The 15,825-nt window shown below is 41.4% G+C and overlaps 1 protein-coding gene across 1 annotated transcript; it reads right to left on the minus strand.

Moving 5' to 3' along the window:
• Positions 1–5,396: 5,396 nt before the first annotated feature.
• Positions 5,397–15,811, minus strand: gpat3 (glycerol-3-phosphate acyltransferase 3). The gene is made up of 13 exons (XM_035776409.2): positions 15,653–15,811; positions 15,167–15,365; positions 14,585–14,657; positions 8,873–9,167; positions 8,615–8,689; positions 8,350–8,439; positions 8,159–8,252; positions 7,929–8,044; positions 7,631–7,686; positions 7,294–7,379; positions 6,963–7,091; positions 6,676–6,755; positions 5,397–6,485 (listed from the first exon to the last, which is right to left on the minus strand). Exons 2-13 carry the CDS (start codon positions 15,332–15,334, stop codon positions 6,350–6,352), a joined length of 1,398 nt encoding a protein of 465 aa, XP_035632302.1. The 5' UTR covers positions 15,335–15,365; positions 15,653–15,811; the 3' UTR covers positions 5,397–6,349.
• Positions 15,812–15,825: the final 14 nt, after the last annotated feature.

Raw genomic sequence — 15,825 nt, forward strand, 5'->3', positions numbered from 1 at the left:
CCCTGACACACCATTGGCAGGGTGAACATGATTGCCGTGGTTCTCTGTGGAATATTCAAACGGTGCTTTATAAAGCCTGGAGTATGGGTCATAACACTGTGATTGTTCCTAACTACTGCAGGTGCTGTGCACAGGCAGGGTCATATCTCAGTCGTTAACGAATCTCTGGAGCGGCCCTGTGCCGTTAGAGTGATGCGGACGGCACATTCCCTGCAATTTAGTACCAGTAACTGATGAGGGTCACGCCAGGTCACTTTCAATTTCCACTCGGAGAGGGGAAAAATGGAAACAACTCATTTGCACAAATTTGAATAATTCGCTCACTCAAAAAAGAAGAGAAAAACGAAGAAGAAAATATGCTGGGATGATGAGTGAGAAAGAGAGGATAAAGAAAGAACAAAGACGGGGAAGGAGGACACTGTTGCACCTTGCACAATAATGATCCGCAGCGCCTTGGATCGGCTTGCATAAAGACTAATGATGAATATGACAGAGGATATGAATCCAGATGCAGGAATAAAGCAGGCCTTTCTCTCTGCAGTCTCACATGGGAGTCTCCGCAGTGAGCTTTTAAACTTCTCATAAATGTATTAAGATTGCACCGGGCCATGAAACAGCTGTAGACAATTAATCTTCTGCAAATCTTATCTGAGGAATTGGTTTCTGCAAAGTAACATCTGCTGCTAGAGGTGATTATTCATGGGCAACGCACATCCGCCACACTTTTATGCATAGGGCACGATCATTGCCATTGAAGTAAAAATTTATAGTTTTCCCTGTTCAGTAAAAATAACATTCAGCAGCATTAAAACGTCATCCATCAACATTGTCCTGGGGCCCCTGGCCATCCAAGGCAGAGAAATTAAAAAGTATTCATTTTGCTTAGAAGTTATAAAGCGTGCTGCTCCGCTGAGCTGATATTTGCAGCACTGCTTTAAAGAATAACATTTCAGCAGTGGAGTTGTGGTACTGGAGGAAAAAGAGAGCTGAATTCTCCCAAACCCCTGAGAGACCTTTATGAGAGATTCTTTATGAACATAAGAGGCATGCAGGGCCACATTCTGTAAGTCTACAGTTTTATTATATGCTCAATTAAATATTCATTTTCTGTGACTATAATAATTGTTTATATCAGGGGAAAATGTCATTCACACAATTGCTGGGATGGAAAGGATTAAAATAGTAGTTTTCGGAGGACTAGCCCTCTTTCCGATTTCTGTTGTTGTTCATTTGCTGTTTTTCCTACTGTAGCTATGCAGCTATGTGCAATCCCGCTAGCTATTATTACATTGTGGTTATTTGTAAAGGAATAACTAAGTTGCATTACTGCATGCATAGAGATCCCAAGGCACCATCGTTATTTTCTCCCTATTAATTCCATCCTCATTGTGTCTTCTTCATTTCCCAACTGTCGCCATCTCACAGATAGCAATATTATTTACAATATAGGCTGTCGCCTGGAGCCAAATGCAAATCTTAATAGGAATTTGATCATCGGTAACTTTGGCTGCGTGTCAATTTGTTTGTTTTTTAACACAGCAAAGCAAACAATATGTCCGCCCTCAATTCTTTTGACTAGTTTTGACTTTTTGGGGAAGACAAAAGGGAAAGGTAGAGACATCTGTGAAAGGTTACACACACAAATACAAAACTTCCTGAGGAATTGGGAATTGCCTACATCAAGTGTATATGAATACAGTAGATGCTGCTTGTCAAAGTGAATTAAATCTAGTTTAGGATCAGATCCAGAATCAGGTCTAAATCTACTTCTGAATACTGGTCTACCACAGGCCATGACGCTTGTAGGTACACAAAGGCTCTGTACGTCCATGTATTCCATAACACAGTCATTCATCAAAGGCACTCAATTATTCCCTGCAAATCAAAGCCCTCTCGCTCTATGCCATGCCTGCAATGGAAAAGCCATCTGAGAAGTGTGAAGAGTTCCGTCAGACTGAGCTACCTGCCTGGTCGTCGGTCCACATTACAGCTCTGTGGAGGAGATGATGTTTAAACCTGAACATGTATTGTTCACTGTGACATGCTCAATTCATCATTAGTTGTGAAAGAGAGAACGGATGAGTACACTTTCAATTTAGTTCCATTGCTTTCTTCATTCATCATATCCTCCCTCATCATCCATCATCCCCCGCCCCTTTGATTTGTACGAAAACACACTTTCATAAATGTAACGCAATTAATCATCAAGGCTAAGATAATTTTATATTAACGGAGCAATACATTTATATGATTATTTCTTTGATGAACTTGCGCCACAGTGAGTTTCATTGAATCCCATTCTTAGAGAAGATCATCTCCTTTACTCAGTGAGCATGAAAGTGAGGGGTGTCGAATCTGGTTCTTTGGTATCATTTCTTTCTAGGTTTATGTACATTTCCCAGAGAACGGCATCGGCCTGCATTCAGCACCCACTGGCCATGCCTTTTATCCTCTTATAACAAGTCCTAAGAAATTGAAAAAGTTGCTGCAATAGATAGGAGGTGACCTGGAAACAAAAGCAATCAAAGGGAGGGGAGACGCAGAGAGCCACTGCCAGCCTCCAGCACGCTCCACGTTCAAGGTGAAATTCTGCTACTCTGTCAATAAAAGAAGAAACACCTTTTGAGGCACAGGGCCGAGGGCAAAGTGTAGTCTGCAATTACACACCTTCATGTACCTCACCAAAGGACATTTTTCATGTAGCTCACCGATTTTTTTTGTTTCCCTCCCAACACAATGCATTTTCTATTTTGTCAAAACAGAGGGGAAAAGGGTCTGTGGACTCTCTAATCTGTGTTGTAGGCTGTGATGAAAATGAGTGGGCTCTACCAAAAGTTGCCTTCACTGTGAAAGCTTTTTAAACTTTCTATTCATGGTCATGATATTGCTGTAAGATTACATATTTTCCTTACACAATATGGATATACTACTGTACAAATGATCGTACAACAAAAGAAAAGTCCCTCAAGCCAACCATACAATCTAGTCGAAAAGATTCCTTTCAGCATTTGATGATAACTAGATAAGAGCATAATTATTTCTCAAACAAAATTATCTTGAATTTAACCACAAATCAATCAGCTCTCCACTTGAAGAACTTCAGACTACATTGTAGCTCAATCAAAAAAAATCAATGTGGACCAATTATAGCCTGTTTCATTAGTGTATGCAAATCAGGCAGGATCTTGAAAGAGCTGGTCTTATATTTCCCCCTCCTGGCCACCAAGTCACTTTATATGGGGAATGAACACACACACACACACATTCTCATGCACACTCACACACTAAAAACAGAAAATGGAAATGCTTGAAACTTTGCAACAAACTTTGTTGAAGATGTTTTCTTTTCATACTTTGTTTTGTGCCGTTTGTTGAGAACCAGCATGGTGATAATGCTGCGTGTCTGTCTATGGGAGGCTTGCTTTGACCTGCGTTAATCCTGATTTGGTCCTGGCTATAGTGTGACATGTCATAGCATCACGTTCACCCTGTGACAGGAGCTACAGTCCAGTCTGGGGCCATGCCTGGAAACGGCAGACACACTGCTCACAGAATTGAAGCGTCGCACACTTGTCTCATTGTATTATTTATCTGCCAAACAGACAGATATCCTTCATCCCGTTCCAATTGTAGCTCTGTTTTATAGTCAGGCATTCGCTGGAGCTGTGAACCAAAAAATGTTTATGTTTTGTTTTTGCAACAAAACATATAATATTTGATAACTATCAGTCTGATTCATTTTGTGACGAAATAAAGCAGGTACTGGATTAATGGTCATTTTCTTTCCCTTTCTTATGAAGTCAAGTGATTAACTAAGCGCACAATAAATTGGCTTGTTGCTGAATAATTACAGAACTCAGAAGAGATTCAGTGTCATTGGATGAGATGTATGCAGTGGTAGATAGCTCATCCTGAGCCTCTCTCTTACTGATCTCTCTCTGTCAGAAGCACACAATCGGACGAAGTGGGATTGAAGCTACGGAGGACTGCTGGTGGAAGGACAGACAGCACAGGTTACCTATTCACACACCTCCCCTCCAGCTCACCAGGACACGCTGTCCATCCATGTACCTGACTTTTGTCTTTTGACTAAGCCCAAAACACACAAAGGGGAAACTTGTGATGAAATTGATGCAATAACATTAGGGAGGCAGAGACCAAAAAAAATAACTTTTTTATTTTTATTGAGGTGCATCGTGGGGCTGTAGATTGAATAGTCTTTCCTGACATTCTTCTCAATGTCTCTATATTGATTTCTGTCTGTGTACATTGAACCTAAACATCACATACATTAGCCTAGGAGTTCCACTCGAAGCATAGAAGGGATGGCAGAACAATGTTTTGAAAGACATTAAGCCCTAACTAATGGCAGGTCTTAGACAGAGCCAGAGTCATCTACCCTCCTGACTGGTCAAGATGCTCAGTTCCAGGCAAACTGTGATTTAAAACGATGTCCTCCATGAACTACATTCTCCGGGGGAAATGATTCAATTTGGCAATTTATTCATATTTACTGAGTGTACCTGCATTACATTTGTATAGATCACTTTGGAGTAAAAGTGAAATGGAGAAAATCGAATCAACATATTGAGACATACCGGGCAGTTGTATGGAGTCTCCAGTCATACAGGCCCAGCAGGGGTCACTCCCATGCCTTTTATGATGTCCCTTTGAAATCTATCTGAATCACATTAAATTGGATATAAAGATGTGCAGACACATACATCACAGTAAATGGTGTGGTGGAGCATCGCTCGCCAAGAGTCCCACCTCAACAATCGGGTTATAAAATCGGCTTTAGATCCGATTAATAATTCACAATCCTGTTAGAAGAGAACAAACATTTCTGTTCAAGCAATTTAAGTTGCGGGATTGTTATTATAGCCGGGTGCTTGAGCCGGGCTGGGAGATGGTCTCGGTGTGGGTCTGCGACCGAGGAGAGGCTGTGAAATTTAAGCTGGCTCCAGCTCACCGTGTGCGGAAGAATAACTCAATGCTATTTCACAGTCTCTGCTTTCTTTATTAAAGCACCGTCACAGTAAACATGTCTTACCCACGCTTATCTCTGCAGCCATTTGATTTGGGATCAAGAGTACGTCCTTGTCCCAAAAGGATGACCTTGGTTAGATGATAGTTGTTCTATTGTTAGACGTATACAGGATCTTAGTCAAATAAGCCTGTTATATTACCACACAGTTAACAATCACTCCCATCTTCCTTCCAGAACCGGAATGTCGTATTTTTACACACCAAGAACTCAGCTTATTTAGTAATCATTGTCATTAATATGAACATTTTACAACATTTGTATAAAAAAATGTATGAAACTAAATATTTGTTTATGGGGACTTGTGCTTTGTATGAGTTTTTGGAGTGTAAATCTAAAAACAAAGCTGTATGGTACACCAAATACAGTTTTAATCAGCCGTGATATAACATGATTCCCACACCCCATACTATTCAACTTAATAGCAGCAGCATTTATTTTTTAAAATTCAAAAACTTTGGATTGTAAATGAGCTGTTGATATTTAGTAAAGGTAGTGAGATCTTTTTGTGTGAGTGGATCCTTCCGATCATGGACAGAGTAAGAGTTGGCGACGTGATTGTTATTTGTTTGAAAAACCTGACTCCTAGTGTTTTATATACGACATTACAAGCTGAATTGTACAACTAGCTCCAGACAGACACAACCTCGAATTAGCCTCTATAGGCGTTTCCATTATACCTATACATCTAATCTTTTCAGATATACACAAATGCTTAAGGGTTAGGCCAGGGGAAGTGGTTTTCAGGGCTGGGCCAAAATGTAGATTTCATAACATTTAAGATATGAAGTAAAGCAACAATAAGCCCAGTCTTAAAATAAATAAATCAGACTTTGACCAAAGCACCTCCAAAACATGAATGTATATATTGTTTATATGGGGTTAGGGGTTGCATTGTACGGAGCATAATGTAACATAAGCGGCACAAACTGTACAGAGTAATATTAATACTAGTACAAACAATGTAAACACGTTCTTCGATTAAGGTGAGTTTAGTTAGATGGCAATCAGAAAACGTAGCATTACTGTAACATTAGAGATGATTTTATACCATAGTACTACTTGCAGTGAAGTTTGAAATGTTTATGACTCTATAAAATATGTAATTGCGCAGTCTTTAAAATAAGGCATTTCATGCATTAAAAGTTGATACGTGTTGTGTATCAGATTCAGATATCAATCTATACTCTATTCACCACACAACTATGATGAATACAAAACAAATGCCTTTGTTTTGGAATAAATCCAGTCCATATGCATTGTAGTGTGTAAAATACTTTGTCCACAGTGTTAATCCCAGAGTCATTGTCTCCTGGTGGTCTCTGTGTGAGGCTCTTGGGAGTTTCTACCTTTCTTCCCCATAACCATACTGCTGTACATCTTCTGCTGCTGCTCTTTAAATTCCTCTTTCACCTTGGCTCTCTTCAAACTCCCATCCCTGTAGAGAGACAGAGAGGAGACTGAAGGTCACCTAACACGGCTGACAATAACCTTTACAACCCATTATTGTGGAATAGTGTGGTTCACAGCACATTTTCTTCTGATTCCAGAACTCTATTACGATAGAATGGCATGTTTTAGAAGGATCTTTAGTGAGATTCAAGCACGTTTACTGAACGGTTCCTTACCACGCCATGTCCAATAACCCTCCCTGATGTGCGATAGCAGACTTCACTCTGTTGGCAAACTGGGCCGCATCTTCCCCTTCCTGTCCAAAACAGCAATGAAGAGGGATATGATGAATAAACATATAGAGAGGTCTTTGAGGGGTCTTATGTATGTCTATGGCCATGGGGGTACGAGGTGTGTGCATTCTGTAAGGGTTTGTGAAGAAAACACTACATCCAAGTCCAATCTGTTGGTCATGGGAGGGAGTAGCTGGCAGTAATACAGCATACACAGTGTGACAACCTACCCGCCTGGTCATGGGGGGCAGGTACCACACGTTGACCACGATGGCCCAGCTGGTCATCATTCTCAGCAGGTAGTTCACCATGTTGTACTTGGCACTGTTCCAGAAGGCATCTCCAAAACGAGGGTCATACTAACAGGGAAGGACAGAAAGGAGGAGATTTGAACAATTATAAAATCAAAAGGCTGAGACAAAGTCAACACGTAACAAGGCCAATATGGTGTCAACTTGATGATGCATTCATATAATAAGTGCTCAGTGACATGCTGCTTGATGGAGGAGCAGAGGTTAGAGAACACAAGGGGATTTCAGACATTCAGATTGCAGCCAGTACCTTGATTGCGACTGGGTAGATAGTCCCTCCAATCTCAAAGCTTCCCTTCTTGAACATCATGACCGATGTGTTGTTGATGCAGGTTCCTTGTAAGAGGGAACAGACATAGTCACGAGACTACCACAACCACAGTGTCCAGTGGTGTTAGGCTCGACTTCAATTCAACTCAGTCAATTCAGGAAGTAAACTGCAATCCCTTATCGAAAAGTAATGAGGAAAATTGGAATTTGAGTTTACCTCGTGCATTGACTGAATTGAAATGGAATTGACCTCAATCACAACTTTTCTCCAGACTGCAGCAGAGGAAAGACCTGACAGTCCAAGTATAGAGACTTACCCTCAGGGAAGATCAAGATGGGTAGATTGGTTTTAGCTGCAACATGAGCCCTCAATCTGGGAGAGGATGGATGGGGGCAGATCAATAACCAGGACAACACTAATCATGATGAAAACAATATATAGCAGATAGGATGATTGAGTGGCTGTAATGGCAATGTACTGTATATCGTCATACAATCAATATATGCACCATAAACATCGGCATGCGATTAATTTACTTTTCATAAGAAACTGAGTAAATGTTTAGATGAAAAAGACCTATCCTGCTGTCTTTTCCCATTTACTTGCTGTCTCACCTACTGGTAACAGCATTTCGGTCTCTCATCTCCGACCTCTCGAACCAGACGTGGGGGCAGGACCTCACCATTGACCTCTGGATGACCCCCATCAGCCCACCGTGACTTTGACCCACCTGGGAATAATACCAGACACAGAGAGCATGACAACACTAGCCTGCTAAGAACCAAAAGTGATGGATGAGATATCAAATATCAGTGATATGTTGACCAATGTTTATGTTACCCACCATAGCGTAGCATCCATCATTGGCCAAAATGACAATGTCAATAGGCGAGGTGTGGTTTGCTACGCATATTCCTCCTTTTTGTGGCTTATTCTCCCTGTCAAAAATAAGCATTTATTTCAATGACATCGAAAAATGTTGATACCAACATTACTTCCTAAATGTATTTCTAAGTAGTTTGTCTGGATACTGACTTGTTGTGGTATTGAATGGTGGCAGAGAGACCTCTGGCACAGATCCTGTAGCACATTAGATGGACTAATTCACTGAGCCAGTTCTTCAATCTAGAACACAAGAGCAATGTACGGTAACAGCCAAAGGATATTCTATTTTCTCGAGCAATATACTAGCTAGCCGGCTCATTGAGAGATAGGAACATTCAATCTTCCTATCACCACAATTTATGAAAGTTCTACAACGTACTCTTAAAAACTCAGTAGCGTACCACATCGTAGTTACCTCTTGTTAGGTAGAAATCCCACCAAGGTTGTCCCAATCACCAGCCAGGTCAACCCAATGATTGCCAGGGTTATCCTAAATGGAAGAAGGGATCACATGTTGAAAAAGAGTCTCTAGAAATGTAAACGTATACCATTCTACTATGGATCACATCATATTGAGTACATGATCGGTTGACAAACTGAATTGAGCTGAACTGAAATGGGTAGGACACTGGCAGGACTGGAGAAGAGGTCAAGAAGGGCAGGTCAGACCCACCTGAGAGGGAAAAGGACACAGTAACGTATGATCACGCCCAGTCCCCAGATAATGGTGAGTCGCAGGCTGATGTAGTGGAAGTTGTGGTTGGTGCGGGTCAGGAGGTTCCAAGAGACCAGCTCCTCAGAGGAGAAGCGCTGAGTCACCTGGTCATCCACGATGCTCTCCAGGCCCTTTATGTAGAAGTAGAACGAGTCGCTCAGCGCAAACTCTCCCCTCGATATGGACTGGGTACGATACCGACGCAGCTCCCCCATCTCCTGTTCCATGGAGCTCCCGTCCCTCTGGATGAGTCCTGGCCAAAGAAGAGGAGACAACAGAGATTATTAACTGAGGCGTTTACAGTACGTTATACCTGTGGGTTTAGTCAATACCTAGCGATTTAGGACATAAAATAGAGAGGTGTAAGGAAGGGCAAGGATAGTATAAGTGTACCTACTGATTGTAGTACCTAACTATCTATGATATCCCAGAGAGAGGGTAAAGCTGATGAGGAATGGAGGACTGTTGTGGCATAGCTGATCAGTACGAGGCCTGTCAGTACCAGGTACCACTGAGAGCACAGAGTAGAGAGCTCTCATTCCTTTTCTTCAGACACAGCAGCACTGTATTTTGCCCAGCTTCAGTAAAACACTTCCCTTGTGCCATGATTATACAGTAATACAAGCTTAATTATTATGTTCACAGACATTGAGTTATAGACGACAGGAGCAAACATGGTGGATTTTGTAATCTTTGCTAAACGATTAGCTAACTCTTATTGCACAACATCACGGTGGTGACTTGTCCTTCCTGTGTTTCATAAAAAAACACAAATAAAAGACCTCTGTACTTTTTGAAGTTTCCTGTCACATCTGATTTACAATACCATTGTTTGTGACCAACAGATGGCTGAGCGTTAATTCAACAACATTGGAATTCGAGATAAATAATTTATAGACACCACAAAAAGTCCCCAGTATAAAGCCTGACACAAAACCGATCTATTGGAATCTTCAATGTGGTTATTAAATAGCATGTGATATGCATGCCCATTGGGTATAAGTATTTAACACAATATAGGGCAAATGGTATCATAAGGATGATGAAGTGACAACTTTCAAATGTTTATTTCCAGAAAAAGCAGATGACGGTGGCACACAGTATTTCACAGCATATGGGTCGAAGGTTAGGCTACACAGAGAGAGGGAGTTTTCTGCCTGAAGTTACGCAATCCGCAATTGCATCATCAGAGTGGGACAGGGCTGCTCCAATCTACACCCACACATCAGCCACAGGTGCTGAGTTGACCAATCACAAGCCCCTACACTGACACGCAGTCACATATGCAGGGTATACTCCTTCCAGACCGAGCTGAATTCAATCCCTCATACTACAGAACACTTTGTTATGAGAGCAGAATTAGGGTTGCAATGCTACCGGTAATTTACGAAAGCTGCCGGAATCTTGGGTAATTTGGGTAATTGACTGAAAATCTATATCAATCTATCACAACTTTAGTCATTTATACTTGAATAATAATAAAAAAATGTATTCATAGTATAAATGTTTTATATTCATGTCCATATACAGTACCAGTCAAAAGTTTAGACACACCCACTCATTCAAGGGTTTAACTTGATTTGTTTTACTATTTTCTACATGTAGAATAATAGTGAAGACATCAAAACTATGAAATAACACACATGGAATCATGCAGTAAGCAAAAAAGTATTAAACAAATCAAAATATATTTTATATTTTTCAAAGTAGCCACCCTTTGCCTTGATGACAGCTTTGCGCACTCCTGGCATACTCTCAACCAGCTGCATGAGGTAGTCACCTAGGATGCATTTAAATTAAAACCTGTGCCCTTACGTTGCTTTGTGGAATTTCTTTCAAAGCTGTCAACTGAGCCAATCAGTTGACAGCTTTGCACATTCTTGGCGTTCTCTCAACCATGGAATGCTTTTCCATAAGACTTGAAGGAGTTCCCACATATGCTGAGCACTTGTTGGCTGCTTTTCCTTCACTCTGCAGTCCAACTAATCCAAAACCATCTCAATTGGTTTGAGGTTGGATGATTGTGGAGGCCAGGTCATCCGACGCAGCACTCCATCACTCTCCTTCTTGGTCAAAAAGCGGACTCCAATCAAGTTGTAGAAACATCAAGGATGATCAATGGAAACAGGATGCACCTGAGCTCAATTTCAAATCTCATAAAAAAGGGTCTGGACACTTATGTAAAAAAAAAATCTGTTTTCGCTTTGAAATTATGGGGTATTGTTTGTAGATTGATGAGGGGGAAAAAGTAATTCAATCCATTTTAGAATAAGGCTGTAACTTAACAAAATTTGGAAAAAAGTCATGGGGTCTGAATACTCTCTGAATGCACTGTAAACCCATCATCAGAGATGTTAAAGGCCAATCATGGTCAATCCGTCGTCTGCATTGGCCGTGTAGCATTTACTGTGAGGGGATTCATACATCTTGCGCTTCGCGGGGCAGCGCAGAGCTGTTGAGTAGAGCTGATGAGATGGAAGTTGTCAAGGAAGCAAGTTTGAGTTTATACAGGACCTCCCAATTGTGTAACACTCTCCATATGGAGCCTCCAAACACATTTTTGGATCAAGCATAAATTGGCTGCAGGTGTGGTTCAACTTTGAGCACCATTCGGCATATGTCTTGAAGGTTTTGGCATTCAGCTCCAACAAGACACTTTCTGAGCACTTATACAATGGGCAAGTATGTATGGAAGGTTTTGTTCAAATCAGGGGTGCTGTCAAAAAGTGATTGCTCTGCTACAAACCATCAGAACTCAACTCAACTTACTGGATGTACAGTTGATGTCGGAGGTTTACATACAGTTTACATACACCTTACATACACCTTCACTATTTCTGACATTTAATCCTGGTAAAAATTCCATGTCTTAGGTCAGTTAGGATCACCACTTTATTTTAAGAATGTGAAATGTCAGAATAATAGTAGAGAGAATTACATTCCCAGTGGGTCAGAAGTTTACACACACTCAATTAGTATTTGGTAGCATTGCCTTTAATTGTTTAACTTCGGTCAAACGTTTAGGGTAGGCTTCCACAAGCTTCCCACAATAAGTTGGGTGAATTTTGGCAAATTCCTCCTGACAGAGCTGGTGTAACGGAGTCAGGTTTGTAGGCCTCCTTCCTCGCATACGCTTTTTCAGTTCTGTCCACAACTTTTCTATAGGATTGAGGTCGGGGCTTTGTGATGGCCACTCCGATACCTTGACTTTGTTGTCCTTAAGCCATTTTGCCACAACTTTGGAAGTATGCCTGGGGTCATTGTCCATTTGGAAGACCCATTTGTGACCAAGCTTTAACATCCTGACTGATGTCTTGAGATGTTGCTTCAATATATCCATATAACTGTCCATCCTCATTATGCCATCTATTTTGTGAAGTGTACCAGTCCCTCCTGCAGAAAAGTACCCCCACAACATGATGCTGCCACCCCCATGTTTCACGGTTGGGATGGTATTCTTCGGCTTGCAAGCCTCCCCATTTTCCTCCTAACATAACAATGGTCATTATGGCCAAACAGTTCCATTTTTATTTCATCAGACCAGAGGACATTTCTCCAGCAAGTATGATCTTTGTCCCCATGTGCAGTTGCAAACCGTAGTCTGGCTTTTTTATGGTGGTTTTGGAGCAGTGGCTTCTTCCTTGCTGAGCGCCCTTTCAGGTTATGTTGATATAGGACTTGTTTTACTGTGGATATAGATACTTTTGTACTTGTTTCGCACCAAAGTACGTTCATCTCTAGGAGACAGAACGCGTCTCCTTCCTGAGCGGTATGACGGCTGTGTGGTCCCATGGTGTTTGTACAGATGAACGTGGCACCTTCAGGTTTTTGAAAATGGCTCCCAAGGATGAATCAGACTTGTGGAGGTCTACAATTTTTTTTCTGAGGTCTTGGCTGATTTCTTTTGATTTTTCCATGATGTCAAGCAAAGAGGTACTGAGTTTGAAGGTAGGCCTTGAAATACATCCACAGGTACACCTCCAATTGACTCAAATTATGTCAATTAGCCTATTAGAAGCTTCTAAAGCCATGACATAATTTTCTGGAATTTTCCAAGCTGTTTAAAGGCACAATCAATTTAGCGTATGTGTACTTCTGAGCCACTGGAATTGTGATACAGTTAATTCTATGTGAAATAATCTGTCTGTAAACAATTGTTGGAAAAATGACTTGTGTCATGTACAAAATAGATGTCCTAACCGACTTGCCAAAACTGTAGTTTGTTAACAAGACATTCGTGGAGTGTTTGAAAAAAATACGTTTTAGTGACTCCAACCTAAGTGGTGGAGTCACACCCTGGGAGTGCTTAGGCAAGAGGCCTGCGGGCATACATATACATATACCTGTAGTATATACCCGTAGTATATACATATACCCATAGTATATACACTAGGTAAGACCTGGGCGGAGCACCCCCTGTATTTTGGTTAGTGCACCAGGTGGTGCTAGTTAGGTAAGTAGTGGCATTAATAGCATTATACCTGTGTAATTAATCATTACTACAGGGTTATTCACATTTCAGTTAGGGGCAAATACAGACCAAAAGGTGTTGATTGAAATGGTGACATTCAGCATAGCGAAGAAAACATAGAAAATAATTCATTCGCGCAAAAGTTAACGAAGAACATAAAGATGACAGTTTTATAGCCATCCACAATAAGTTACACAGACAGGGTCTCACTGCTCTGGTGCTGTGCATCCTTTACAACTACTTCAGAGCTCTTCTCTCACAGGGGGAAAAACTGCTGCTCCGAATTAGCTCCATTCATTAAAATCACAATTGAACCAACCCCGTCTACTTTTTGTGACGACCTGGACCTACCTTTTGGTTTTCAAGTATTGAAACCAAAACCAAAATCATTTTCATAAACATGAAAAGGTGAATGTAAGAAGCGCTCATCATTTCAAATAGGTTATATATGTTTTGCTAAACAGCATATAAACACTAAATAGGTCAGGAGCCAGACAGGGAGCCTAAGAAGCAACGGAAATCAATTATTTGGGCTGTATTATTTCAATTATTTCAAGGCTATAGCCTACAAAGACATACATTGTGAGGCATTTGCGAGTGCGGCCCTAAGCTGTTAGGGACATAAACGCTCAGCATTTAAACAACATTTCATTGTATTGAATCATTATATAATCAGTCTATAAATTGCGCATATAGGCTGTAACTTACTTAGAATTATATAGAAATTAGACGAAAAATGCTTTATAAGGCTCAGTGAGTGCCTTTGAATTTGAGTTTGGCCAGAGACTGTTGCTTCAGGCTCATGAAATGGTGCCTGGAGGGCAGGCCAACAGCAGAGAATACCCTCTCCTCGCTTGCAGAGCCACTGGGGATGCTAAACACCCTTCGGTTTTTCTTCCCCTATAGGTAGGCCTAAAGGTTTTTTTGGCAAAATATCACAATCAAAACGGAAAGCTCCTTGAAGGTGGGAATATGCCAGACCTATCTGGGCAGAGCACGGCCCGAGCTCGTGAAGTGAGCGCTACTGGAGTGAAATTGGAGCGGCCGAGAAGGCCGACGCTCCAGCCTTTGGGAATCTCGCTCCGCGCTCCAGTCAAATTGGGCATGTTCTGCTCCAGCTCCACTCACATACTCTTCTCCAGACCAGTCCAAACCTCAGCATGAACTCATTGATGGGTAATGAGTGTAAAGTCACTCACCAAAGGGTAGAGGAGCAGGCACTGGCAGAGTGGATCGTTCCCTGTGTCCTCTCTCGATCCGCAGGGTGGCCCACTGCCCAGAGAACAGAGTTATTTTCAGTTGACCTCTCACACAATGCTTTCTACATATTGCCTTTTAATTGCCTAACTGCCCTTGCGTGCCCCACTTTGCACATTAACTATGTCTGTCTGCTCTAAAGGGCCAGGGAGCAACATGAATACAATCCTACACAATAATAGAGAATATAGCCTACAGTAGCCTGAATTTGATCAGATTAATAGATTGACAAAAATTATTTTGGTTTTCATAAATCATCTGTTTTCCAACAAATAATATTCCTTTACCTGAACAAAATCACATATTTCGCCATTACATGCTATTCACGGTTATGTTTGATGAAAATGTTTTAGAATAAAATAATACATTGTGAGCTGTTCTGGATATCCAGAATTTGAGCTCTTCCAGAATTTCCAGCACAGTTTACATTTTAGTCATTAAGCAGACGCTCTTATCCAGAACCATTTCCATTGGAGGGCGCATAAATTTGTTCATACTTTTTCGTCGAGTTTTGGTACAGTTACCTCCAGTATTTTGACCAGGATCTGAATGTAGACAGAAGTGACCCCCAGGGAGAGGCCAAACATGGCAGGTATCATGATGAACCCTATCATCACGGAGAACCACACCTGCAGCAACACAACCGCTATACTCCACAGGTCCTCCATCCCTCCCTCACACAGATCTGTCATCCACTGGTATGGCACATTGGGGTCAAGTTACCTGCAGAACAGACACAACAAATAGCTACTCACTTCAAATAAGCATTGCATTCTGGTTGTAGACAGGAGAATACATTGACTGCATACGTTTTTGTCGGCCCATTTTCAGAAAAGTATAACTGGGCCCTATGTAAACATGGTTTTGAAACAGGATATCAACACCGCCTAGTTACAGCCAAGCCGAGAAAGAACCACTTGAAATAGTTTACTACGCTACTGAGCCTACCATATCCGAGTTGGACTGCAGAACATGAAACGTTTCCAAATGTATCAAGAGTAATAGCAAACCTTGGAAGACCTCTACGTTGTCTTAGAGAGTTTTCCATTCTGTACCTCCCTGAAACGGTAGCTAGTATAGTCAGACACAGGACTGTACGCAAAGTTCTGCTGTACAAATACAACCCCTCCCCCACTGGCGAGTTTCTTGAAAGAAGTTGACCTTTCGTGCACATTCAGCTGCG

Source organism: Oncorhynchus keta, chromosome 9 (assembly GCF_023373465.1).
Source record: "Oncorhynchus keta strain PuntledgeMale-10-30-2019 chromosome 9, Oket_V2, whole genome shotgun sequence".
Classification (NCBI taxonomy): domain Eukaryota; kingdom Metazoa; phylum Chordata; class Actinopteri; order Salmoniformes; family Salmonidae; genus Oncorhynchus; species Oncorhynchus keta.

What these genes read in the sequence shown, in the direction of transcription:
- gpat3 (XM_035776409.2), bottom strand. Translation starts at nt 15,334, where the DNA reads ATGACAGATCTGTGTGAGGGAGGGATGGAGGACCTGTGGAGTATAGCG. An exon ending in TCCTGGTCAAAATACTGGAG is followed by an intron (nt 14,658 to 15,166) that starts GTAACTGTACCA and finishes TTCTCTGGGCAG; the next exon opens with TGGGCCACCCTGCGGATCGA. An exon ending in GCCTGCTCCTCTACCCTTTG is followed by an intron (nt 9,168 to 14,584) that starts GTGAGTGACTTT and finishes TTCTTTGGCCAG; the next exon opens with GACTCATCCAGAGGGACGGG.